Source organism: Ochotona princeps, chromosome 32, assembly GCF_030435755.1.
Source record: "Ochotona princeps isolate mOchPri1 chromosome 32, mOchPri1.hap1, whole genome shotgun sequence".
NCBI classification, from domain to species: Eukaryota; Metazoa; Chordata; class Mammalia; order Lagomorpha; family Ochotonidae; genus Ochotona; species Ochotona princeps.
The window spans coordinates 8,905,017-8,930,147 of NC_080863.1; the positions used below are offsets into that span (position 1 = coordinate 8,905,017).

General features: G+C 42.6%; 1 protein-coding gene across 1 annotated transcript in view; it reads left to right on the forward strand.

Moving 5' to 3' along the window:
* The window catches only part of RELN (reelin), a 384,643-nt gene that overhangs the window by 308,308 nt on the left and 51,204 nt on the right, over positions 1-25,131 (forward strand). The window contains exons 32-42 of the mRNA XM_058657530.1: positions 3,191-3,349; positions 3,540-3,728; positions 4,285-4,558; positions 7,852-7,992; positions 8,101-8,278; positions 12,003-12,087; positions 12,868-13,050; positions 15,419-15,590; positions 15,690-15,792; positions 18,205-18,434; positions 23,338-23,558. Of these exons, the coding sequence (XP_058513513.1) occupies positions 3,191-3,349; positions 3,540-3,728; positions 4,285-4,558; positions 7,852-7,992; positions 8,101-8,278; positions 12,003-12,087; positions 12,868-13,050; positions 15,419-15,590; positions 15,690-15,792; positions 18,205-18,434; positions 23,338-23,558 (1,935 nt within the window). The remainder of the gene's footprint in view (positions 1-3,190; positions 3,350-3,539; positions 3,729-4,284; positions 4,559-7,851; positions 7,993-8,100; positions 8,279-12,002; positions 12,088-12,867; positions 13,051-15,418; positions 15,591-15,689; positions 15,793-18,204; positions 18,435-23,337; positions 23,559-25,131) is intronic.

Here is a 25,131-nt window from a genome sequence, read left to right on the forward strand (position 1 = left end):
TGAATATCCTTGCTACCATGTAGGCTGGCATAGCCTAGAGCCCAATAGAGAGCAACAAAGAACCCACGTTGCCTTTTATGGTCTGCTCTCAGAAGTAACACACTGTCGCTTTCGCTACATTCTGTTGTTAGAAGTCCAGTCTGCATTTGGTATTGGAGGCAGAAGTCACATTGTTGCTGAAGGAGTGCTCCCATGTCGAGTCCTTGCTAGTCCACTTCCAAACCTGCTTGCCACTAATGTGTACCTGGGTGGCAGGAAGTGACGGCTCAAGTAGCTGTGTCCCTGCCAGTCAGGAGACCCGGGTGGAGAGCTGGGCTCCTGCTCTAGCCTGGCCTGACCCTGGATGGCGTGGGCCAGAGTGAACCAGTGGCTAGAGCTAACTCTCTTCCTCCCTTTCAAAGAAAATGAAAATGAATAAGCAGTACTTTTTTAAAGCCCATTGTCACTCAAAATGAGGACTTCACTTTCAGAAGGACATAATTTTGTGGACATATTTTTAAATTATCAAAATGGGACCTTTTCTGAGGTGATAAAAGTGTTACTGTTGGACTGTATGTTAAACGGAAGACACTCGATTTGATTCACATGACAATTTCTGGTACTGAGATCTGCCTTCTGAATAGGTCACCCCGCTATAACTGTCTTTAGATACCCCCCTCCTTTTCCCTCCTCTCGTTTCCTGCCTTTACTTTCAATTGGTAGGTGTTAATCACATTAGCACAAATGAGTAGCCACATGAAAAAACTAAGCTGTGAAGCATGAGCAATCTCACCGATCCAATGTCACAGTCCACATCAACAGGACACATTTTGGGCATGTGTCAAAGATCAGAGACTAAAGCTCTTGCCACATCTTCAACTCGGCTAGAATAGAGGTTTCAGTGTTCCTCATGAACTCCCAGTGGCCACCTTCCTTCTCCAATATCCCAGCACACAGGTCTCAGTCAACGGACGCTATACCTCCTAGCCCCACACCTGTACACAGCATGCCATCTCCCCTACATCTTACCATCCTGTGAGCTGTTTCTACCCTCTTGTTCAGTGTCATGGGTTTCTCGCTTTTGAATATGGTAGGTTTAATTCTCCCGGGGCTTCTCACTTTTAGCCTGTCCATGATTATTGTTGCTAGCATTGTCTACTGTCAGAGATGTGCTAACAATGATTCCAAATGCTGTCAGTTGGCACTGAGAAGTGCTCATCAGTAAATAATCTGGAAATGAAGATGTTGTGGATACCATAAATGATTTACAACTTTCAGGAGTTAGAATATAATAAATATAATAAATGTAAATGCTATAAGGATAATTTGTGTAAATACTTAGGAAGCAGTACTATATCCCCAGTCTTAATTATCATGAGTGTGCAATGACAACTTTTAAACAATTACAAAATAGCAATCGCTCTGCCTTTCACACCATAATAGGCACACAGACAGACATACATGCACGCACACAAAAATTATTCCTAATCCTTACACACTCTTGTTTGCAACACTGACATTAATTTGAACCTAGATATGTATTAGATGAGTTCAAAAAGTTCATGAAAGGTCTTACTATGAAAAAACTGCATAATGTGTTCATTTATTTGGGAGGGGAAGAGTGCCCTTCCACTAGCTCAGCTCTCCTAGTACTCACAGTGTGCCCTTCAGTTGGGGCAGAAGCCAGGAGCCAGCGACTCAATCCGGGTCTCCCACATGAGTGCAGGAAGCCAGTTGTTTGAGACGTCCTGACTGCCTCCCAAAGTCAACATTGACAGGAAACTGGAGTCGGCATCCAGGGCAGGGGGTAGAACACAGGTGGTTCCAGTACGACACATGGGCAGCAGCAGCAGCATGTTAACCAGAAGGCCAGATGCCCACCACAGATTTATTTTTAAAGCCCATTTTTTGGGGCCCAGCATGGTAACCTAGTGGCTAAAATCCTTGGCATACTTCCACTGGGATCCCATATGGGCACCAGTTCATGTCCCATCTGCTCCACTTCCCTTCCAGCTCCTTGGCTGAGGCCTGGAAAAGCAATCAAGGACGGCCCAAAGCCTTAGGTCCCTGCACCTACATGGGAGACCCAGAAGAAGCTTCTTGCTCCTGGCTTCGGATCGGCTTAGCTCTGTCCATTGGGCCACTTGGGGAGTGAACCAGAGGAGAAAAGATCTGTCTCTCCTTGCCTCTTGAATTCTGACTTTCCAATAAAAAATGAGTAAAATATTTTGTAAATCCCATTTTTCCATGAAGATTTTGAAATGGCCTTGTAGATTACAATCATACACACACACATATATACATATATATGTAGTATATGTGTATTTATATGTATAGTATGTGTGTGTGACATACATACACAGGTATATGTGTATATTAATAACATATTGATTGGTAATATGTTGATTACCATAGTTTCAAACTTAACAGTTTGCTCTATTGCATTCAACAACATCTTTTCCTTTCCCTGTATCCTCTTTTAGAATTAAAATGTGTCTGGGAGACATAGCAGGGTAACCCATGAGGTCCTAGCTCCAGTCATGCAGAGGTGGGTGAAGGAGCATGGGTGGATAGGATAGGATGAGGAAACAGGTTGGGAGGATAACACAGAGAAAGAGAAACCAACATCACATTGGCTGGGAGTGAGTTGTTCTGCTTTGCTTTGTAATAACTTGCCTTCATATAGGCTTCATATTGACTAGCCAAAGTCTGACCAAGTATAAAGTAGCCAGTTAAAGGAACTTTCTGCTTAATAGAATTGCAGACTGAGGAGTGTTTACTGCCTATTGCTTGAGCAGCAAAGAGTGCTGCTTGATTTGTATCAGGAAGATTGAGATATTTCTTCTGAATATATAATAATGGGATGAGACTCGATAATGTTCAGGACAGAATCTGAAATTCAAATACATGATCAGAAGTAGATTTTTATGTTCTTCTTACCAACCACCCCATCACTCATAGAAAGGTAAATGGTCTTTAAAAGAGCTTAGGTATTTTTTTCTTCCATTTGCTAGCAGTTTCTGTATTAGAAACTGTCAAGAAATTGATGAGCCTTCAGGTTACCAATGGATTCCTGGGAAGTTAGATGAATGTATCTTCATTCTAGGAGACACAGGTTGAACTTGCTGCTATGTCACCGTTTAAAAAATACTGTTCCATACCTCCAGGAAAGCCATCTGAATGACCAGATTATTTATATCTTTTATCTCAGGCCTTGTTGTTCAGTATTCCAATGACAATGGCATAGGCTGGCATTTGCTGTGCGAGTTGGATTTTTCATCCTTTCTAGAACCAAGGATCATTTCCATTGACCTGCCACGGGAGGCCAAGACTTCTGCGACAGCTTTTCGATGGTGGCAACCGCAGCACGGTAAGCTGCTGCCCACGCCTGCTTTCCCTGGGAGCTTTTAGATCTTCCAACATGCGTACACACTTTGTATTCTGTGTTTCTTAATGTGCTGTCGATTTCTAGACAATTTGATTTAACATCACAGTCACAAAGATGCGCATATTGCTGTGTAATGAGCCTTCTCTAACTGCCTTTCTTCATCTGATTGTAGGGAAGCATTCAGCCCAGTGGGCTTTGGATGACGTCCTTATAGGCATGAACGACAGCTCTCAAACTGGATTTCAAGACAAATTTGACGGCTCCCTAGATTTGCAAGCCAACTGGTATCGGATCCAAGGAGGTCAAGTGGATATTGACTGTCTCTCCATGGACACCGCTCTGATATTCACTGAAAACATAGGTATATATTCTCACCAGATTGGAGGAGAACATTTGATTAAAAAGAAGACTCAGTTAACTAGACCTCAAAGGCAAAGTCTGTAATTCAAAATTGTGTGCGTAACTGCCTGTGCTGAGGAAACCTCTAGGGATACAAGGAGTTGTATTTGTCCTCTGAAACAAGTTGGTGAGCTCAGTCGACCAATTTTTGTTGGAGCCATCATCATGATGGAAACATGGGTGGTAGGAGTAACATTTCTTCAGAAAATAGCAAAGCCTATCGTAGTGGGCAGATATTCTGCTTCATGCAATTTGCAGGATGAACTGCTTCAGTTCTGTGCTTTGTCAGGCTGTGAAAGCCATTCATGTTCCCCGCCTTCCAAATTTCCACGTCCATGGTAACCAGCTAAAACCAATAAAAACAGGGAGAACGAAATCAGAAGCACTGACAAGGAGCTGAGGATAAGCCGTGATTTTCTGTTTGCTGTTGAAATGGTGGATTACCAGTGTAGTCTGCATGCCTGATGAGGACAGCGTGCACACATACACTCCTCTTCAACTCTCTGTTTTTTCCATAGGAAAGCCTCGTTATGCTGAGACCTGGGATTTCCATGTGTCAGCCTCTACCTTCTTGCAGTTTGAAATGAGCATGGGCTGCAGCAAGCCCTTCAGTGACTCCCACAGCGTCCAGCTGCAGTACTCTCTCAACAGTGGCAGGGACTGGCATCTCGTCACCGAAGAGTGCGTTCCTCCGACCATTGGCTGTCTGCACTACACCCAAAGTTCCATTTACACCTCAGAGAGATTCCAGAATTGGAAGCGGATCACTGTCTATCTCCCGCTCTCCACCATGTGAGAATTGTCATTGGCTCCCTGTCAGAATTTTGGTTTCTGTCACCTAATTTGGAAATCATTCCACCTGGGGATTCTGTTCCTCATTCGTAATTATCCATGGAGTATGCCAGGAAGGGAAAAAAAGTGCCTTGGGTTCCTAGAGAGTTCCAGACATCTTACAAGGCTGAACTCTGCTGCTGTGTGGCAACATAAACACTGTTGACTAAAATCAGTTTTTAAGCTTTTTGGGGCGGGGGGAATGTAACTGATATTTACATTCAGCAGTGTGAAATTGTAACATGGAGAAGAGTGCCCTTAGTTATTTTTTTTAACTTCTTCCTCTATTTTTTTTTAATTTGAAAGGCAGAGTTATAACAAAAGAGAGAGAGAGAGGGGGGGGGGAGAGGTGTCAGTCTTTTCCATCCACTAGACTGCTCCTCAAATGCTCAGACCTGGGAGCCAGGAGTTTCCTCTGGGTCTTCCATGTGAGTTCAGGGAGCCAAGCACTTGGGCCATCCTCTGATGCTTTTCTGGGCACATAAGCAGGGGGCCATAACAGAAGTGAAGCAACCAGGACTTGAACCAGTGCCCACATGGGATGCCAGCCCTGCAGGTGGCAGCGTAACACACTACACCACAGTGTCAGCCCCTGGTGTATTTTTAGCTCATCACTACAATAGGAATAAACGTTTTCCTGATACCTTGGGAATACTCTTGCCATTTCGCATCCCCCACATTTATGAACACATTCAAAAACTGTTAGCTTAAAGCAGGCTCTCATTTTTATCGTGTAGGCATTTGGGAAAGTTGAAGATGTTGCTAAAAACTGCTGTGGTGACTGGTTAGAGATTGTGCCATCCTGGGACTGCCCCCATACTTGTCCTCAATTCCTTGCCTCCCTTTCTTGCTTTCTTTTGATTTGCAGGGAAGCCTGACTGCAGGCTGCATCTCCCAGCCCTCTGTATTTTTGGATTCCAGAATGGATTCTGTAGAGACAAAGATGGGTGGGTCTCCCATCTTTTCCACCTCAAGTGTGCCTTGACCAGCTTCTGTGACTCCAGCTCCCTTGAAGCTACTTCCTGTAACCTTGCTCCCTGGGTATCAGCAACAGAGTGTCTCTCCCTGTGCCCTGTAACCATTGGCCTGCTTAGTGGCTTCCTTTTTAAAAAACTATTTATTCAAAAGTCAGAATAACAGAAAACATGGGGAAGTCACACAGAAAGCTATTTTCTGTGCACTGACTTACTTCTCAAAATGGCCACTACAGCCAGAGCTGGGCCAGGCTGATGTCAGAAGCCTAGAACCTCATCTTGGTTTCACACGTGGGTGGCATGGAAACAAGCACTTGAGCCGTCATCTTCGGCTTTTCCAAGCTCATCAGCAGGGAGGTAGAATGGAAACGGGGTAGCCAGGACTGGAATTCAGGTGCTCTGAAATGGAATGCCACCTCTACCACCTTCTGCATTGGTCCACCAACAATTCATCTAGGTTCTTGTATTCAGTGGTTCCTCTTTCCTGGTTCAGTTCTGATTCAGAAATATATAGCCATGCCAAGGAGGCACAAATGCGGGACACCAAAGCATTTTAATGTTAAGCCTAGAGTAGTTTTCCCAGAGACCTACAGAGCCCAAAATAGGGTTGCTAATAGCTCATTAATTCATTTTTCTGTCCAACATATTTTGAATGTCTTGTTCTGTTGCCTGTGACACTAAATGAACAGATGCCAAGGTCTAATTATGTAATTTAGGATCACAGACCCTCCAAGCAGCTGCATTTGCTGTATGTTGATAACAGAAGTAACACCCAGGGGTATCATGGAAACATGAAAGTTATGAGCTAAACAGTTTGGGGGGAAGCTGGCGGGAGCTTCCTGGAAGGGATGTTGTGTGTGCTGAGTTTGAGTGGATGGGGAGTATGAGAGACCATTTGTGGCACTGAAAACAAAGTCCCAGCAGAAAGCGTGAGTGGACAGGGGAAAGATTTCCAGGTTTCCAGATCTCAGTGTGAGTCTAGAAGCCAGGAAAGAGAGGCTGCAGCTGGGGACGAGGGCAGATGATGGAGGAGCCGTCCTCTCATGTCACAGAGTTTGGTCCTGATGGCGGTTGCATCCAGGTATGTAGCAGAGTGGCCATGGGATTAGAATTCTACTTTAAAGCCACTATGCTCTCACACTGAGAAAGGCCTTGTGTGGGGCAGGCAGCAGTCGTTGTAATGGTAACACTGAAATTCTGCTTGAGAAGACGTGTTCCACGTCCCCAGGCATCTGGCTGACAAACTTCAGCCATGTGATCCATTCCTAAGCAGGGATGTCTTTTTTCCTCCATAAGGCTGTATCTACTATTGGAGAAAGTGGCCTTATGACTGGCACAGTATGGATTGTGGATGCCTAGTGCAATAGAAAAACGTGAGAATGTATCTAAGAATCCTCTGGTTTTAGGGATCCAAAGCCTGAGAACCCAAACAGAGGGCAGGGGTAGGGTAGAGTTTCCACTGACTGTCAGAAAGCATTCAGAGGCTATAGAATAGGGACCACACTGCCAGAGCTTGGCAAATGCTGACTCTTCGTCTTACATATCATCTCCTTGTCTCTCCTGGTACTGAGTGGCAGCAAAGGCCTGAATACAAAAGCCAACATGCTACCCTTATTTCAAAAACAAGAGTAAATTGGAGAACAGTATTGTGACACAGTGGATTAAACTACCTCTTGGGACACCAGCATCCCATATCAGAGCATCCGTTCCGATCTCAACTGCCTCACTTCTCATCCAGCGTTCTGCTAATGCGCCTGGGAAGGCAAGAGAGCATGGCTCAAGTACTTGGGCCTCTGCTACCCATGTGGGAGACCCTGATGAAGTTCTTGGCTCCCAGCTCAGCCTAGCACACACTTGGCTGCTGTGGCCATTTGGGGAGTAGATGAAAACAGTCGATGAAAGGTCTCTCTTCTCTCACTTTCTCTCTCTCTCTCTCTCCCTCTCTCTCAAAAAAATGAGTAAATCTTCTTTAAAAATGCAAGAGAAAATCATTCAGCCAAAGTAATTCTTCCATGTCATGCATGTGTTTATAGAATCTTACATGAGAGATGTTCATAAATATTAAATATTCCTAGTGAAATATTTAAATAGCCTATGTTCTGCTCTCCTGGCTGTGAGTCAAGAGGAAACAGCATCCACTACTTAGTGTGAAGATGAAGTATCTCAGAGAGGGGGTATCTGGACCCTGGAGGAGAATACTCTAAAAGGAAAAAGAAATGAACATCTATGACAGCTCTTCAAGCTTGCTTGTCCAACCAGTGCTGCGTTTTCTTTGGTTAGTTCTCCCAGGACCCGGTTCCGGTGGATTCAGACCAACTACACAGTGGGAGCCGATTCCTGGGCCATGGACAATGTCGTGCTGGCCTCGGGCTGCCCTTGGATGTGCTCAGGACGAGGGGTTTGTGATGCTGGACGCTGTGTGTAAGTTAATAAAAAACAGTGGTTTTCTTTTCTTTGTGAAGCAAAGCTGAAAATGGCTTGTTGCATGTGTACCATGTAATACCCAATCTCTACTCCTGTATTTCCAAGGTGTGACCGGGGCTTTGGTGGACCTTCCTGTGTTCCTGTTGTCCCTCTGCCCTCCATCCTCAAAGATGACTTCAATGGAAACTTGCATCCTGACCTGTGGCCGGAAGTATATGGAGCAGAGAGGGGGGATCTGAATGGTGAACCCATCAAATCCGGAACGTCGCTCGTTTTTAAAGGGGTCAGAGAGGCTTCCACACTTCTTTTCACTGCTAATTAACAGTGCTTCCCTCTCCCAGCACCCCATCCAAAGGTGTTTCTGGATCTGTTCCCCGGATCTGTTATTTTAGAGCCGGTCTTTTAGCCAAAATACATTTCCTCTCCTGTTGAGTTTATTGGCATAAACTCATTTAATTTCTGCTACAGGTATACATAAAAATGTATACACAATTTTCGGAATCTACATTTCTAGAACGCAGCATGTATCTTAGTCAATACATAATTCGTGATATTTTTAAATGACTAAGAATGGTTTTTCCTTTTTCCTTTCAAAATTCTTTTTCTTTTTCTTAAAAATAGCACCATTTGATGACTTTTAAAAAAAGGTCAAACAACATTCTCAAACACTGTTAGTTTGTTTTTGTGTTTCAAACTAGAGTTGTTAAGAGATATGAGCACTAAGCTGGCAGCTTTTCATATGTGGATACATTCTACACCCCATCTCTCCCAGCATAGAGAAACTGACTCATCTAGGAATACCGGTGAAATCTTTGCAATTCTGCATGGGTTTCTCCACAATTTGAATGACCAGCACCTAACACTTAGAAAATTAAACACCCTGAAACTTTTTCAGTTCTAGTTCATAAATGCTGCTTATCCTTCCTGTTGGAATTCTTCCCAAGTTCTGGATGAGAAAGGGGAAAAAAATACCCAAAACGTCTGAGAGATTTAAAAGTCCTTAAGAGTGTGGAGGAGTGACAGACATTGAGGGGTTAACACTCTTGAGTTCTTGGGCTTAGTCTACGATGGCGTTACTCTTATTACATCTGCTTTTGATGTAATCCGTTTGAATCAGCTAAGAAAGCCCAATAGCTAAAACCCTGTAACCTCTCATGATTGGAAGATGTTTACTCACTATATTTTTGAGCACTAGGATTAACCCAGTGCTTTTACCCCCATAAACAAGAAAGACATACAGTCTTTTGTACTCTACCTTTACCCATCCAGATACAAGAGCAGCCAATCATGTTGTGTGAAGACATGTTATCTGTCGGCCCTGCAAGCTGTAGCGAGGGCTCAGCGTGCGCCATTCCGTAGGCTGTAGCTTGACCTACAGAAGCACCCTTTCGTGAAAAGGGAACAGAGAGTCTCATTTTTATGTTGATAAATGCAGGGTGTACCATGGCCCACTAAAATAACGTGTTGGTTGCAAAGGCATCCCTCACATTGGGCACTTGCGGATCACTGAGCCTGACAACAGGACAAGGATGGCAACACACCTGTATGAATGTCCATCTCCAGTCCTAACCATAAATAAGCAGGTCAGCAATGGAGGACAGTCACTTTGCAAATCATGCCCATGTTTTTCGTACAGAACACAGTGTGAAACGAGGTCTCTTACAGGATACTTGTCCCGGCCCAGGAGAACAACTTTATCCTTACATTCCTTCTTCAAGGGAAAAGAGGAAGAATAATCCTTTGGTTGTTAGCCAAGAATATTTATTAGCTCAATCTTTTGACTCTCTACCTCAAAGCTCTTTCACGGCAAGCTGAGGAAGCCACTCTCCTCTCCCCATCAATTTACATAAGGCACTAACCTGTAAAAGAATCCAAGGCTTTATGCTTATGTGTGTGTGTGTGTGTGTGTGTGTGTGTGAGGGAGCCATAAAGAGCAGACAGTGATTGGGCATCATGGCCTGAGTAGGGCGGTGCATTACAAGGCATGAAAGCAAAATAAAGATGGGATGTGTGAGGCTTTCACAAAGCAACCTTCGGTCTCATGTGACTTGCTACTCACTGAAATTGAGAGAGGAAAAAAGACATGTGCTCCTTCAGCAGGTGTAAATTTAACATCATCTCTATTTCTTCTCCGCAAACCAAAATGTCGTTTGATAAGTAAGGCCCCCTGGAATTTTTGCTAAGATTTATTTACTCTTTTATTTGAAAGGCACAGTTACAGAGAAAAGAGAGAGATCAGTTTTTTTTTTTTAATCCACTGGTTCACTCCCCAAACGGCCGCAACAGCCAGAGCTAAGTTCTAAGCTGAGCGCCAGGAGCTTCTTCCAGGTCTCCCATGTGGAGCCCAAGAACTTGGGGCATCCTCTGCTGTATTCTCAGGTCATTAGTAGGGAGCTGGATTGGAATTGGAGCAGCTGTAACTCTAGCCAGCGCCCATGTGGGCTGCCAGGGCTACAGGCAGAGGATTAAGCTGAATCCATGGTGCCAGCCCCAACCCTAGAATCCTACGAAGCACAGTTTAAATTTCAGAATCTGACACAGCTGAGTCCAGACCCTCCTTTTTCCACTCGTAAACTGTGTAGCCTTGAGTAAGTCACTGCACCTCTGCCAGTCTCCACTTCCTCACTGACAACAGGAGGAGGAGGGAGAGCCCTTTCTTGAGGAGTGCAAGGTGATGTGAATGAGCTTTGTGTCTGTTTTAGGCCCTAGCCCTTAGAGAGGGCTCCATCTAACTAGCTATATTTGAAATGTGTTCAGCTAAGGAAGAATATGTTCTCTTAAGAAAGTTGAGGTGCGGAGAAAAGAGCCCAGCAGAATGACCAAATTGCTAAAATCTGACCTTGCAAGTGCCAGGATCTCATATGGGAACCAGTTCATGTCCCAGCTTGCTCCACTTCCCATTCAGCTCCCTGCCTGTGACCTGGGAAAGCAGTAGAGGATGGCCAGAAATCTTGGGACCATGCACCTGCACAGAAGACCTGGAAGAAGCTCCTGGCTCCTCGCTTCGGATCCGTCAGCTCCAGCTGTTGCAGCCATTTGGGGAGTAAATCAGTGGATGGAAGATCTTTCTCTTTGTCTCTCTCCTTCTCTCCACAAATCTCCCTTTGCAATAAAATAAATAAATAAATAGCTTTTTTAAATGCGGAGGAAAAATATGCTCTCTCTGGCTGAAAGCACTGTTAGTGTCTATGAGTTAATACTTGGGAGCCCAGCCGACCATGTGTCTACTCAGTGTCACAGCCACACACTGCTGAAGAGCCATTTTGTTCAAATGTCACAGCTGAGAAACTAAAAAGCCTGCTGGAGCCCGGGGACTTTTGCATAGTGCAGTTCTGTGTCACTGCCACCCCATGCACACCTGAAGAAAGCAACCTTCTGAGCTGTCAATCCCGGGCGACCAGAAATAGCTGATTAGCAGAAAAAATTACTGCGGCAAATGTGGTTGCTCCCCTCGTTCCTTGGTTTCTCTGCATGAGTGGGTAGAGCTTCGGCACATGGCTTTTTCGCTCCTTTACATGCCTTGTTTCACTTGTCCAACCAAAGGGTGATGTTGTGTCAGCCTGAGTGAGAGCCCCCAGGGCTGTCAGAGAAAGCAAGGCAGTGATAAGTTCCTAGGAGTCCTGGATCCCCCGGAAAAGTTACCCACTAGTTCCCAGCTTCCGACGAGCGCTTTTGGCACATTATGCACCTGCTTGCTGCTTACCCCTGTTAGGACATGCTGTGATCAGAAGAGGCTGTTTTTCTAAAAGACCTGTCAGTATCGAATGCTATCACTCTTGCATTGCTTTTTTGTGAGAGTCACAGCAAAATGTGGTTTAGCGTGGAGGCAATGAAATTGTCATCTTCAGGCACCAGAAATGAAGGCTGTGAGGAGAGAACAAGGATTGCTCTAGGGCTGTGTGATTGTTCTGTCTCTTATTTAGCAAACACATGTTGGGTGTGGAAAATCAGAGGAAAGTAGCATTGCCGATGCAATGGTTGTGTGACACGCATGTTCTTGTTTTCAGGAAGGACTCAGGATGCTTATTTCAAGAGATCTGGATTGTACCAATACCATGTATGTCCAGTTTTCCCTTAGATTTATCGCCAAAGGTAAGAATCTGCATGGGTATGAATTCTATTCTTTCCCTTCAGAAATTCTCTCCCATGCATGAAAGATACAATGCTATTAATCCTCACGAATTTTATTATATGGAAACATTGGCATAAATGTTCTCTTTTTTAAATTAAGTTCATCTTACTGTTGGGACAAGATAACTGATGATTTTAAAGAATTTCATAAAGCTGAAGTGATCACTCTAGTTCCATGGTAGTTAAATTTCTTGTTATCACCCTAGGACCACCACTACTAGCTCACTGTAAGAATTTTAAGTATAAAAAAGAAGCACAACATTTTGGCTTTTCTCTTAAAGATGTGAAATCCTCCCCCACCCCTAAAAAAAAGTTTGTTCTTTGTCATTCTTTTTCTAGCCACTAAATTGTCTTTTTAAATGTCATTGCATCCATAGTAAATTTTCAGTTTTTTTTTTTTATGTATCCTCAGATTTCAACATTTGACCTTTTGAAAAATGGTGACACATATAGAAACAAAAAAAGCATGATGTAACATTTCCTAACTACAGAAGGTGTATGACTATCTGAGAGAGGCAGTACTGTGTGCAAATCCAAGATTTAATGCGTGTTTGAGATGTCTTCCTGCAGAACTCCCAAGCCATCATAGCTTTTAACTTGCGTCTGAGGCATTTGGGATAGCAAGCCTGTGTGTGAGAAGAAGTTGGTTTGTGCACTGACTCCAAAGCAATAGGCTAAGAACCTGCCTTCTTACCATGGTAGTCACAGATACACGCCATGTCTATGCTGTCTTCTTCCTAGGTACGCCAGAAAGATCTCACTGCATTCTCTTGCAATTCTCCGTCACTGGAGGAATCACTTGGCACCTGATGGATGAATTTTACTTCCCTCAAACAACCAATATACTTTTCATCAATGTTCCCCTGCCCTACACCGCCCAAACCAATGCCACAAGATTCAGACTCTGGCAGCCTTACAATAATGGTAAAAACGCACGTGTTGTCCTGTGATCAAAACTGACAGTGGATTGTGAGCCTGTTTGTTTTTCAGGGGTGGGGGGTGTATGTGGAGTGCATGAATGGCTTAGCAGTCCATACGACAAGCCTTGCCCCTGCATCCTTTTTTGACAAATCTCATTCTTTCTATATCTCTTTTTCATCTTTTCATACCTGACTGTGTGTTCTTGATGATATAAGTGTAGCTAGGTCCCATCACAAAACATGAGGGCTTTCTTTTACGTTTGTTTTTAAAGATTTACTTCTATGAAAGGCCAAGTTACAGAGAGAAACAGAAAACACTTGGCATGCCCTGCTTCACTCCCCAAATGGCCACAACAACCAGACCTGGGCCAGTCTAAACCAGGAACCTGGAGCTCTGTCCAGATATCCCACATGGGTAGCAGGGTCCCAAGTTCCCTGCCATCTTTTTTTGTTTTCCCAGACACATTTTTAAGGAGCTGGATCAAAAGTGGAGCAGCTGGTACTTAACTGACACAGGGGATGCTGGCATCCCAGGTTGTATTTGGTTCACTGTGCTAGCTTCTTAAAGCTGAAGATATATATAGTATGTATATAGCATATATATATATATATATATATATATATCCCTAAGGTTAAGTAGTCATCAAGTATCAGTACATCTTGGTTGAAATCATTGAGAAATACATAGTTCTTGCAGGTAGCGCATTGCATTAGTAAGATGGGGGAACATAATAACAAAATGTTATGATAAAATAAGATAAAATAACAGGAACGCAGACCACGCAGAGAGTGTCTGATAGGAAAAGATTGTTATCACATGCATTCACAACAGTGATTAGTTACCGGGAGTGTATGATTTAATAGCATCCTCAGGTAGTTGTGAACATTATTCTAGAAGTTAGTGATGTTTTACTGCTTCCTCTAATTCCTTAAACTGCTGATGATGAAGTGCCAGGCTTTCCCAGGTCATTCCTGTAACCAACCTAGTTAGCACAGAGAAGATCGCATGACCCAGGGTCTCAGCAGAATCAGCGTACAAATGTATCAGAGAAATATGTTTCCATCTCCGAAACTCAACCTGCCTATTGCCTTACTCACTAGTACAAGATTTTAAAATATTAGTTTATCTGAGACATTTGTATACACACATGCGAATGTATATTGTGTGAGCATCAAATAAAAAGTCCAGAAAATGAAGCAACCAGTTTCACAGCACGTAGCATTGTTGTCTTCATTTGGGGTTGGAATGCACACCTCGTTTTTTTCTTCATTGTTTTCATCAACCACTTCCCATACAGGAGAGGGGATGAAGGCAACTAGAATGAAAGCAGTGAGGGTTTGGAGAGGCATGTGGTTTCATTTAATGCACCAGAGTATGTCGACAGAAGAGTTGTGTGAGAATTGTGCTATACACAGAATTGAGTGAAGAAGCAACCTAAGAGAATCTGGTCTGTTTTATGACTTAAAATTGTTGATTGGCATTTATTGTGGAGATGTCAAGGGGTTTCACATACCCTGTATTTTCTTGCCAATGAAAACAGATACAAACAGCATCATACATTTTTATCAAAAAATAAAATAAAATTTATAGTGTTGGGGAAAAGAAGTAAAATCATTTCCAGACACTTTTCTGCCTGTGAAACTCCTCACGTTATCACATGTAAGTACTTCTCAGTGGCCCTGCCACTTGGCACAGTCATATTCCCTTGCTTCAAGTTCAATGCAGCCATTGCTTTGCAAAAGCAGCCTGAGGTTTGACCTTCCTCCTCACTCTGAGACAACTTCCCTGAACACCCAGCCTGAGCCAACGAGTCAACTCCCGTCACAGTGAGAAAAGCACAGTGTGTGTTTCACAGAATAGCATGAAAACAGTTCAAGTGTTTGAATCGGGGTGTGATGTCATGACCATGATCATCCTTCAGCATGACTGACAAGTGGGACTAAGAAGTCATGGGTTACCCTAAAAAGCAGCTGTGAATTACTGCTACAGTAGATTAGTTAGCATACTGGTCCTGAGTCCGTGGCTGACTGCCCAGCCCATCCTCACAGTCATCCTACACTCTGCAGCCCATTCCAGTCCATCGTGCTGCTGTGATAGAATGGACTGTACGATTTTCCTCCCTGACTGTCACAGCCTTCTGGACTTAGCAAGGCAGCCCTATGCTATGTCAGTTCTCGAGGCTGCAAGGGCCATTTCTTCCACTTACACATACATGTTACATAGTCCAAGTCCTTTGTCTGTCTTGAAGACATCTGTTCACATACTGGTACTCAGTTCCCTCTGTCTTTTCTTCCAATATGCAAAAAAAAAAATGCCTATCTGATTGCCATCATTGCGAAGCCTGACTTTATCCAAAATAAAAATGTCTTAGGTAAGAAAGAAGAAATCTGGATTGTTGATGACTTCGTTATTGATGGAAATAACTTACACAACCCTGTGATGCTTCTGGACACATTTGACTTTGGACCCAGAGAAGACAACTGGTTTTTCTACCCTGGTGGTAACATTGGTCTTTATTGCCCGTATTCTTCAAAGGGAGCCCCGTAAGTATTTCATGGAGAAGCTAAAAATCAAACCACAGCTTGACAAATGATGATGAGTTCTTGTCTAAGTGGATGCCTCGGTGTTGTCTTGTGTAACAGGGAGGAAGATTCAGCCATGGTGTTTGTCTCCAATGAGGTTGGGGAACACTCCATTACGACCCGTGACCTCAGTGTGAATGAGAACACCATCATACAGTTTGAGGTACTTGACTCTGTTCTAGTAGAAATGCTTTAAAATGTTGAACAAAATCTAGGGAAAAGGAGGAAGCTCTCAGATAATTTCATGCATTGTAACTTCTCATTTTTGTGCAAAGCCATAAGAAATTTATAGCGTCATAAATCACTTTTATTAGCAGAACCAATTGTCTTACTAAGGTTTATGTCTGAATTTTTGTCCTTTATTTATAACATAGCTTTCCTTACCTAATACAATGGAGAATTGTTGAAATAAATGATTTTAAATATAAAAATAGAAAGGATCACTCTGTTCTGGGACTGTTATCACCATAGTTCACTGTAGTTAAAGCTATGCCTGTGCATTTATATAATATTTTTCATGGTGTCATGAATTTTACCAGATAGAACAATATTCTACTTTGTTTTCATAATTTCAGATATGTTTGCTCTGTGTGTGTTATGAATATTCATGTACTCATTATATTAGTCAAGAGAACACATTTAAGAATTAACATGTTTTAAAAGCTTAAATAAGTAGACCCAAAGGAGGTTATCCCAGTGTTCAGAAATAGTAATGTTACAACAATACTGGCATTAGAGGGTAGAGCTGGAGTAGCCTAGAGTGCTTACTGAAAACAGTGATTATAAGATTTATAGGTTTGTCCTGATAGAACCTTAGAAATTGTATCGGTGAATCAAAGCGTTACATGGTGCTCCATGCATATGCACAGTTCTGTGTGTCCTTTGAAATTTACAAATTAATCAACAGTGCCTAATTGCATCAGCGTGCTTTTCAATATCTGTTTTGCGTACTTTCCACATCCTCTAAATTAGGTTTGTTTCTTGTAACCTCACGAGCCAGAGACCAAATTATTCCTGAGTGATGAAATCATTATTCTCTACTTTTAGGTTTGAGTTTTATTTTCTAACTTTACTTTATGCTTTAAATGATAATAAAAGGAGGCAGCTCCGGCACTTTTAGGAAATCTATTATCAAACAAATTCAAGTAGAAACAAGGGCCTTAAAGTTTATCACATGTCAATATTTTACTCATCAGACGATAAAGGAGCAAACACACATTAATATATGTCCATATATAGATATATATCCGTATATATAAGCTCATACAGTCCTCTGTTTTCATGGATTGCACATCTATAGACTCAGCCAACTATAGATGGAAAATAGTCATGATATCACTGTATCCATACTGGACAGGTATAGAATTTTCCTTCTCATTATTCCCTAAGGAATGAAGTGCAGCAATTGTTTTCATATTTACATTGTGTTAGATACTGCAAGTACACCAGAAAGGATTGAAAGCCTATGGGACAATATGTATAGATTATACACAAATACTACACCATTTACAGTGAGACTTGAGTATCCCTTCTTTTATGGTATTCTAGAACAAGTCCCACGTGGCAGGCACCAGGGAATAATTGTGTGTGTGTGTATGTGTATAGTTATATAGCTCTGTGTGTGTGTATATACAACTGGCTGATATTGTAATATGATAGCAAGAAAAATATTAGTCTCAATTGTAAGGGGGCTTTTTTTCATAGAAAGAATCACATACAATTCTTTAATCAAGTGTTACATGTATGTCCTAGAAAAGAGAAAAGAGAATGGAGTAGTTATTTCTCTAATGATGACACAGATTTTTATATGGAGAGCAAAATGGTGGATGCCTGCGGTGGGATGGGAGGACTGTAGGGAAGTGGATCAGAGGATAGAAATATGATTATGCAGGCTGGATGAGACCCCCTGTGCCACGTGAGGACTGGAGTTCACAATATAATGTTGTGTGTGGAAAATCTGCTAGAAGGCGAATTGCATCCCCTTTACACTCACAAAGTAACTCTCAAGGTGACAGCTTGATTTACTTAGCTGGCATGACGTTTCACCACGGAGCTTATATCTAAATGGTATGTTGCATATATGCTGCTGTTGTTTGCTTCTTTAAAAAGAAATTTTCCCCTGAACCAGGTCAGTAGTGTCCATATCCATTTTGTTTTGTTGCTAAATATGTGCTGAAGATTTCCCATGTGCAAAGATTTGGGCGATTATTTGGCAGGCAAGAATTAAAATAAAAGTTATTCAGTAGACTGGTAAGGATTAAGGTAACAGTGTTTTCATAATGATTTGCTTGACTTGGCTGTGCAAGTGGGTCGAAAGTGACATTTGAAATTCTCCCAGCTTCTGATTTACCTACATTTTGCATGGTGCCCATTGAGGTTCTTTATGAAAAATTATGATTTAGCGGTAATGTGTGATGTTGCTCAGTTAAGCAAAACCAAATCTTTTGATGTGAAATATTTCAGCAAGACAGTTCGCAGGAAAATGCACTCTCTAGAAAATAATGAAGTGGGGAATCATTTCAAGGCTTGTTGCTCTGGGGTAATTTACATCATTTTTTTTTTCTTCTTCTCCAAGATCAATGTCGGATGCTCCACGGATAGCTCATCTGCTGATCCGGTCAGACTGGAATTCTCAAGGGACTTTGGGGCCACGTGGCACCTGCTGCTGCCTCTCTGCTCTCACAGCAGCAGCCATGTGAGCTCCTTGTGCTCCACCGAGCACCACCCAAGCAGCACCTACTATGCAGGCACCACCCAGGGCTGGAGGAGGGAGGTCGTGCACTTCGGGAAGCTGCGCTTGTGCGGGTGAGGGCCTGCTGCGTGGCGTTGCCTGTGTTTCTGCTTTTGCAATGCAACCTTGAACTCATCGTCGATTTGCCACTTAGTTGATCGTGGGGACGGTTTCCCTTCCATGTTTAACTCTGTCTCATTTGAAGCCAGGCAATGGATAGTGAAGGCATCGAGCCCTGAGCTAACCTAGCTACTAACAGTTTGTAGGTAAAGGTCTCAGCCTACACCCTGTAGTGCCGCTCACTTTTTCCTATGAGTGTGTTTTGCATCCATTAGGAGACAGCAGAAATGTGCCTTCACCTTCATGCTGTTGCCCTCCTCCTGCCAGCCCCACCTCAAGAAGTAAATGCCCCTCAAATTTCATGACTTTCAGACATCTTTCCTGCAGAGAGGTGATGTATGGAGGATGGAAGCCCGCAGAATGTTCCTGGTGGCTCATAAGAAAAAAAAAAAAGAAAAGAAAAGAAAAGTATTAGCACTTTTCCCCCAGGCACTTCTACGTTTTCAACCTCTCTCAGCATTCTAGTTACATACATTTGACTCTTCTGTTGCAAAGCTACTCGGAGATGAAGGACTTCAGCCCTAACAGAAATGAAAAAGTGCAGTTCAAAAAACAAAACTAATAATATCCACGAACAAAGAGGAGAAGTCAGATAAGAAGTCTGCCTCAGAATTTTCTGTCTTTACTCTCAGAAAAAAGCATTTCTTCTTTTAGAGTATGTCAAAAACAAAAGAAGAAAATACTGATAGTGTACTTTCAAGATGGAAGTAGATTTATATGCCTGAAGTAAAGCTAAGCATAATTATAAATTGTGGGTCTTCAAGCAAAATTAGGGATCCCTAGTTTGTTTCCAAAAAACAGAGGAGTGAAAGTGAATTTTCAAAAGTCTAAATTCTCTTTGAACATAGATCCATTGATGCTTATCATATCATTAACATAATCTTCATAATCACATTGCTAAGGACCTTAAGGTTTTGTGTTGTCAATTGTGTCATTGACTAACCCTGCTATTACATCATGACATCATTCTCATAGAATATCCGACCTTTTTTATTAAAAGAGTATCATGTTAGTTTATTTCAGATGTAACAACAATGTTAAAAATAAGCATTACTAAGCCACTTGGCTTGGAGGTTCTTTGCAAATAATGGGACTCTTGCCAGGAGTTTGTGCAGCTTATTGGAATAGACACATCAGAAAGCTACTATGGCATGGGCAGAGCTTGTCTGCAAAAGGAGTGACAGTGGTGGGGTAGCGGACAGTTCCAAAAACAATCCTTATCCAAAATTCATTGTATAAAGATGATAAGAGAGGCTCATTTACAAAGTGGAAGAACTTACTGGAAAGACAGCAGGGAATCGCACGCACCTCACTCAGAAAACATGAGGAGACCTCAGAAGCAGGAGTCGTGGAACCTTTCTTCCCACACTGAGCAAGCCACGGCTCCGGCCTTTTGGGATACTGAACACCAGAGTCCCAGAAAACAAAACCCTAGTCTGAGCCTGTCAGCCCTGACCAGGGAGACCAGGGGTACAACAGAAGAGTAGCTGCCCGAAAGTCATGCCCATAGGTAGGCTCAGCAGGGAGGTGGCATGGAAAGCTAATCACTTGGGCAAAGCTGTCAGCTGAAAGTTTGTATCCTTCCCGGCCCCAGAATTCACAGCTAGTATCTTAAACTCCAAAGTGATGGCATCAGTAGTAGGTGGAACTTCTGGGAAAGTAATTAGATCTGAAGGCTGGAGCCCTCCCAGATGGGACAAAGGCATGAAAAGGGTGCCAGAGAATGGTGTCGTCCTTCTATCACATGTAGGCGTAGCCAGAAGGCTCATCTGTGGACCACAGAGAATTCCCTCACCCCACACTAAAGTGCTGCTACCCCTCGATCTCGGATGTTTCCAGCCTCTAGGAGTGTAGGGAATCAATTTCCGTTGCCTTATTGGCTCCCCAGTGTATGTCACTGGTTATTATAACAGCCTAAACCAACTAGGACAGGCACTCATGGCAAAAGGATTCCATCAACTCCATCCTGGGACTGCTGAGAAGTGCCAGGTTTTCACTTTCATGCTGAAATAAACCTAATTTCCTCTTGGTTGCCCAGTGAAAAACTAGATTCAGTGCGAAAATACCCCCCTCAAGACAGCTGGTGGGCCATGGTGTCAGTTTTTCCAGCTAACACTTTATCACATTCCAAGATCTCAAGGAACTCAGAGACTAAGTCACCATTATCTGCCTATCGGAGAAATTGGGGAAGATGTCCAGGTTACAACAGTGCCCCGTTGTCATGACGACTGTCTCACCCAGCACTGGTGACAAACCCCATGCTGGACCATCCCACAAGGCATGTCATTTCACGTAGAAATCTGAACAAAGGAAATGGAGATGCCTGTGTATTCATCCACTCGTAAAACACATCCTATCATCGTGTGCAGAACCTAGACTGTTGTTTCCTTATATGTATTCCACACCACTTTGATTGCTATGGAAAGAATTAAGGAGGCAACCCTGCTCCCAGAATGGTATAAACCCACCTTTTAAGCTGCCCTCCATCATTTCTGTCAAGAGGAGCGTTTGCCTTAATGGTGTTCTCCTGTCCTTGTTTATGGAAAAGAATTAGCACTCTCCTTAAAGCCCACACAGGCATGAATTGCCGGGAGGCAAAAGTTAACGTTTTCTCCAACTCAGTGAACCGTTCCTTAGTTCGTATTCAACGTGGTACGTGATCACGGCATAAGAACTACGGCGTGTGTGTGTGTGTGTGCGCGCGCACGCAATGCGTGTTCAGATAACCCTCTTCTTTGCATATACTCCATGGCAGTTAGCAAGAGTGTGTCAGATGTAGTCAGGTGTCCACATGGCCCATTTTAGCGTTCACGTATAGCCCATTTTACATTCCGAACCTCAGTACTGAATTTCCATCTGATTTGATTCATATCCCACCTTTGCATCCTTTCTTAGAGTCTTTTTTTTTTTGTCTTTAAACATCCTAATTGTTTTTGTCTCGTGCAGTTCCATTATGACTCCATCAAGACCCCTACTTATTGAATGCAGTGCTGTGTGCCTGAAATGTTAAGTTTATGTTTTCAAAACAGAGCCTTTTGAGTCCTACTGGCCAGGAAGAACAGAGGCTGACAGTCACCGAGGAGGGTGGCAGTGAAGAATGTTCAAAATAAAGTTTTAGCAGAAGGGAGCCACAGTAAAATCGGACGCTTCGGCCCATTTATCATAGTGCTTGCAGTTTCTGTGTCAAGGCAGGTGAACAATAATAAATATCCAACCAAGGTGGCTCATTTGTATTCAGAACATTTGAATAGAAAAGAAGTTCAAAAAAAAATCCATGTAGGCTTTTGTTCAAAGGAAAACTCCAGCCATTTCCCTCAGCTCAGCAGTCTCAAAGTTCAAAAGGTAAGAAGTGCTTCTTGCCAAAACTAAATTCTGACAAGTACTGGGAAATAAAATTTAATTATGAAGTGGCATTTTCAGGGCATGCTTAATGTAGATGGACTCGTGGTATCAACAATGAAATTAGGATTAAAATAGTGTGTGGGAACTTGCCTCTCTCTGCTTTATGAGCTACCAGACTCTAGAAACAAAACATTTGGATAAGACCTTTCACAAGAAATCATAGCAAACACGTTCTGTTCTTTCATTGTGTGTGAAACACTTCACTGGGTGCTATGAAAAGGTATAAAAAATGGAGACATAGAATTGACTTCCATATGCTCATGACCAATAGAGAAAATAGGCCCACTTTAAAAATAACACCAGCTGTAGTAACTATAATAATGGGATTTCCATCCACATCATGGGAGAAAGAAATTAAAAGGTTGATTATTTACTGTAAGACCCAACAGTGTCTCCACCACCCTACCAAAAAGAATTGAAGATCTGGGACATGAATGGTCTGAGGAGCCCTATTCAAATTGGCCAAAAGGAAGAAGCAACTGCTGAGTGGGTAAATAAAGCCGGAGGTTTTAGGCGATGGAATATGACCCAGTACAAAGGGAAAGAATGGAATTCTGATGCATGTGTGCGCCGCAGGGACATAATTCTAAACGACTAAAACCCGGACACAAAAGGTCACATATATTATGGAGTTTCATTTATAGGAAGTAGCCAGATTAGGAAGGTCAGTAGATAAAAAAAAAGCAGATTGGGGCAGAGCAAATGTTTTAGAATTAGAAAAGACAGTTGAATGTTTGCTCAGCACCTTTAAATGGTACCCTTACAGTATGGTCAGTGGTTTAATTTTTGTTCTATAAATTTTACCTCAGTTAGTAAAAAGATGAGGCTATTTATGCAGAGAATAGATAGTAGGGATAGAAAAATCTTCACCCAAGAATTCACTACTGAAAATGTGGGAAGACCAGGTAGAAATTTTTTTTAAAGATTTATTTATTTTTATTGGAAAGTCAGATGCACAGAGAGGAGGAGAAACAGAGAGGAAGATCTTCCATCTGTTGATTCACTCCCCAAGTGACCGCAATGGCCGGAGCCAAGCTAATCCGAAGCTGAAGCAGGGTCCCAAAGGCTTTGGGTTGTCCTCAACTGCTTTCCCAGGCCACAAGCAGGGAGCTGGATGAGAAGCAGGGTTGCTGGGATTAGAACTGGTGCCCATATGGGATCTCAGCATGCCCAAAGCGAGGACTTTAGCTGCTAGGCTACCACACCAAGCGTTGGGTAGAATTTTGACATAGTAACAGGATTAAGACATTTCAAAGGCAACAGGAAATACACTGGGAAAACTTAGAACCACTGAGAAGTACAGTCTAGTTCCAGAAATGGAAAATCCTGTGTTCTGCTTCTTGAGTGTGATGTGCGGGTTGGACCTGCCCAGTATTCATTGATCCCCCATGGGCCTATCCTTGAAACTCTACTGCTCTGTGAATAGCCTTTGAAAGACTCACATCTCTTTTCCAGATCTGTACGTTTCAGATGGTACCAGGGATTTTATCCTGCTGGCTCTCAGCCAGTGACGTGGGCCATTGACAATGTCTACATTGGCCCCCAGTGTGAAGAGATGTGTAACGGCCATGGAAGCTGTATCAACGGAACCAAGTGCATCTGTGATCCTGGCTACTCAGGGCCAACCTGCAAGATCAGCACCAAAAATCCTGATTTTCTCAAGGACGATTTTGAAGGTAAATCTTCCCATAAATTCTCTGCAGTTTATCATTGTAAGTATGAACACCTGAGGGGTCATTTAGTTCTGAATTTTAGGGGACCCTACTTTGGAGTCAAGGGTAAGAGAAAACAACATCCTTGGTTTTTTTGTTTGTTTGTTTGTTTGTTTGTTTCAAGTATTTATTTGAAAGAAAAAGAGAAGAAGACAGAAAGGTATCCCATCTCCAGGTTCACTCCCCAGTTGACCACAACAGCCAGGGCTGGGCTAGGCCGAAGCCAGGAGCTTCATCTAGGCCTCCCACATGGGTAGCAAGGGCCTAAGCAATGGGGCCGTCTTCTACAGCATTTCGTAGGTGCATTATCAGGGAGCTGGATGGAGAGTGGAACATTTAGAATACCCAAACAGCGTGCTCGAGTCACAGGTGGTAGCTTAACCCATGGTGCCACAATGCTAACAACAAGATCTTGAGAAAACCTGAGACCATTTTCAGTCCTTTTTCTGCCACATGTAATTTCTAATTAATGATATTTTTAGAAAACATCTTTAGAGAGGTAATATTCTTGGAAAGAAAAAGAGTTCCCAGTACTGCGTGTTCCTGTTAATACTTTTATACCAACGCGTTAAAAATCCTTTTGTCTTTCTACACCTTAGCCCTATACCTAGAACCCAGAGTCTTTATGTATAAAGACAATGTAAACAGCACACAAAAAAACATATTATGAAGTCATTGGAAAAAGCATTGAAATGATTATGCGCTCTGATCAAGCTATGTAAAAACATTCTCATAAGAAAAAAGTCCTCATATAATAACTATATTGGGAGGGGATGGTGAGAAGAATTTTTCCTTCTTTTTCAAATGTTTTTTATAAAGTTATTAGAATATATTCATGATTTCACAGCAGATTTTTAAAACTGGATCTAGGCACACCCATGCAGTAGAACAATATTCAACTGTGAAAGGGAATGGCATACTGATAAATGAAAGATGAACTTGACATAGCACTCAGTGAAAGCAGACATCAGGCCACAAATATCCAAAATAAGCGTCTAGGATGGGAGATAAGGGGAATGACTGTTTAGTGAGTATGATTGGAGATGATCAAAAAGAATTCTGTGACCTACTGCCTTTATCATAGTGCGCTTAAAAATACGTAGTTATTTTAATACAAATTTTAGTATTGGTGTTTACATAATTGTTTAAGTCGGGAAGAGTCGAGGATTAAGGCAAAGTGGGTGCGACCATTGTTTCCACATTTTCTTTTTTTTCTTCCTGTGTCTGGGGGAAATGGGAAGCTGGGGAGGGAAGCTGCACCCAGCCTCCCAACTACCCCAGCACCTGAGGGTGGGGAGCAGCCACTTGCTGCCATCCTAGGATTCCCGAAGTGGAGCATGCTCCAAGGGTTTTACTCAAGTTGTTTCAATGATTCTGAAATGTTGTCCATCTCACCGCTCCAAGGATGAAGAAATCCTTCCAAGGTCCATTGGCTGACATAGTTCACCTTAGAGTCTCCATTTGCCCAGATATTTGCTTGTCAACACTTAGTTGATCAATCTGTTCTGCCCTCCTTCCTCTGCATTGGTATCAGATG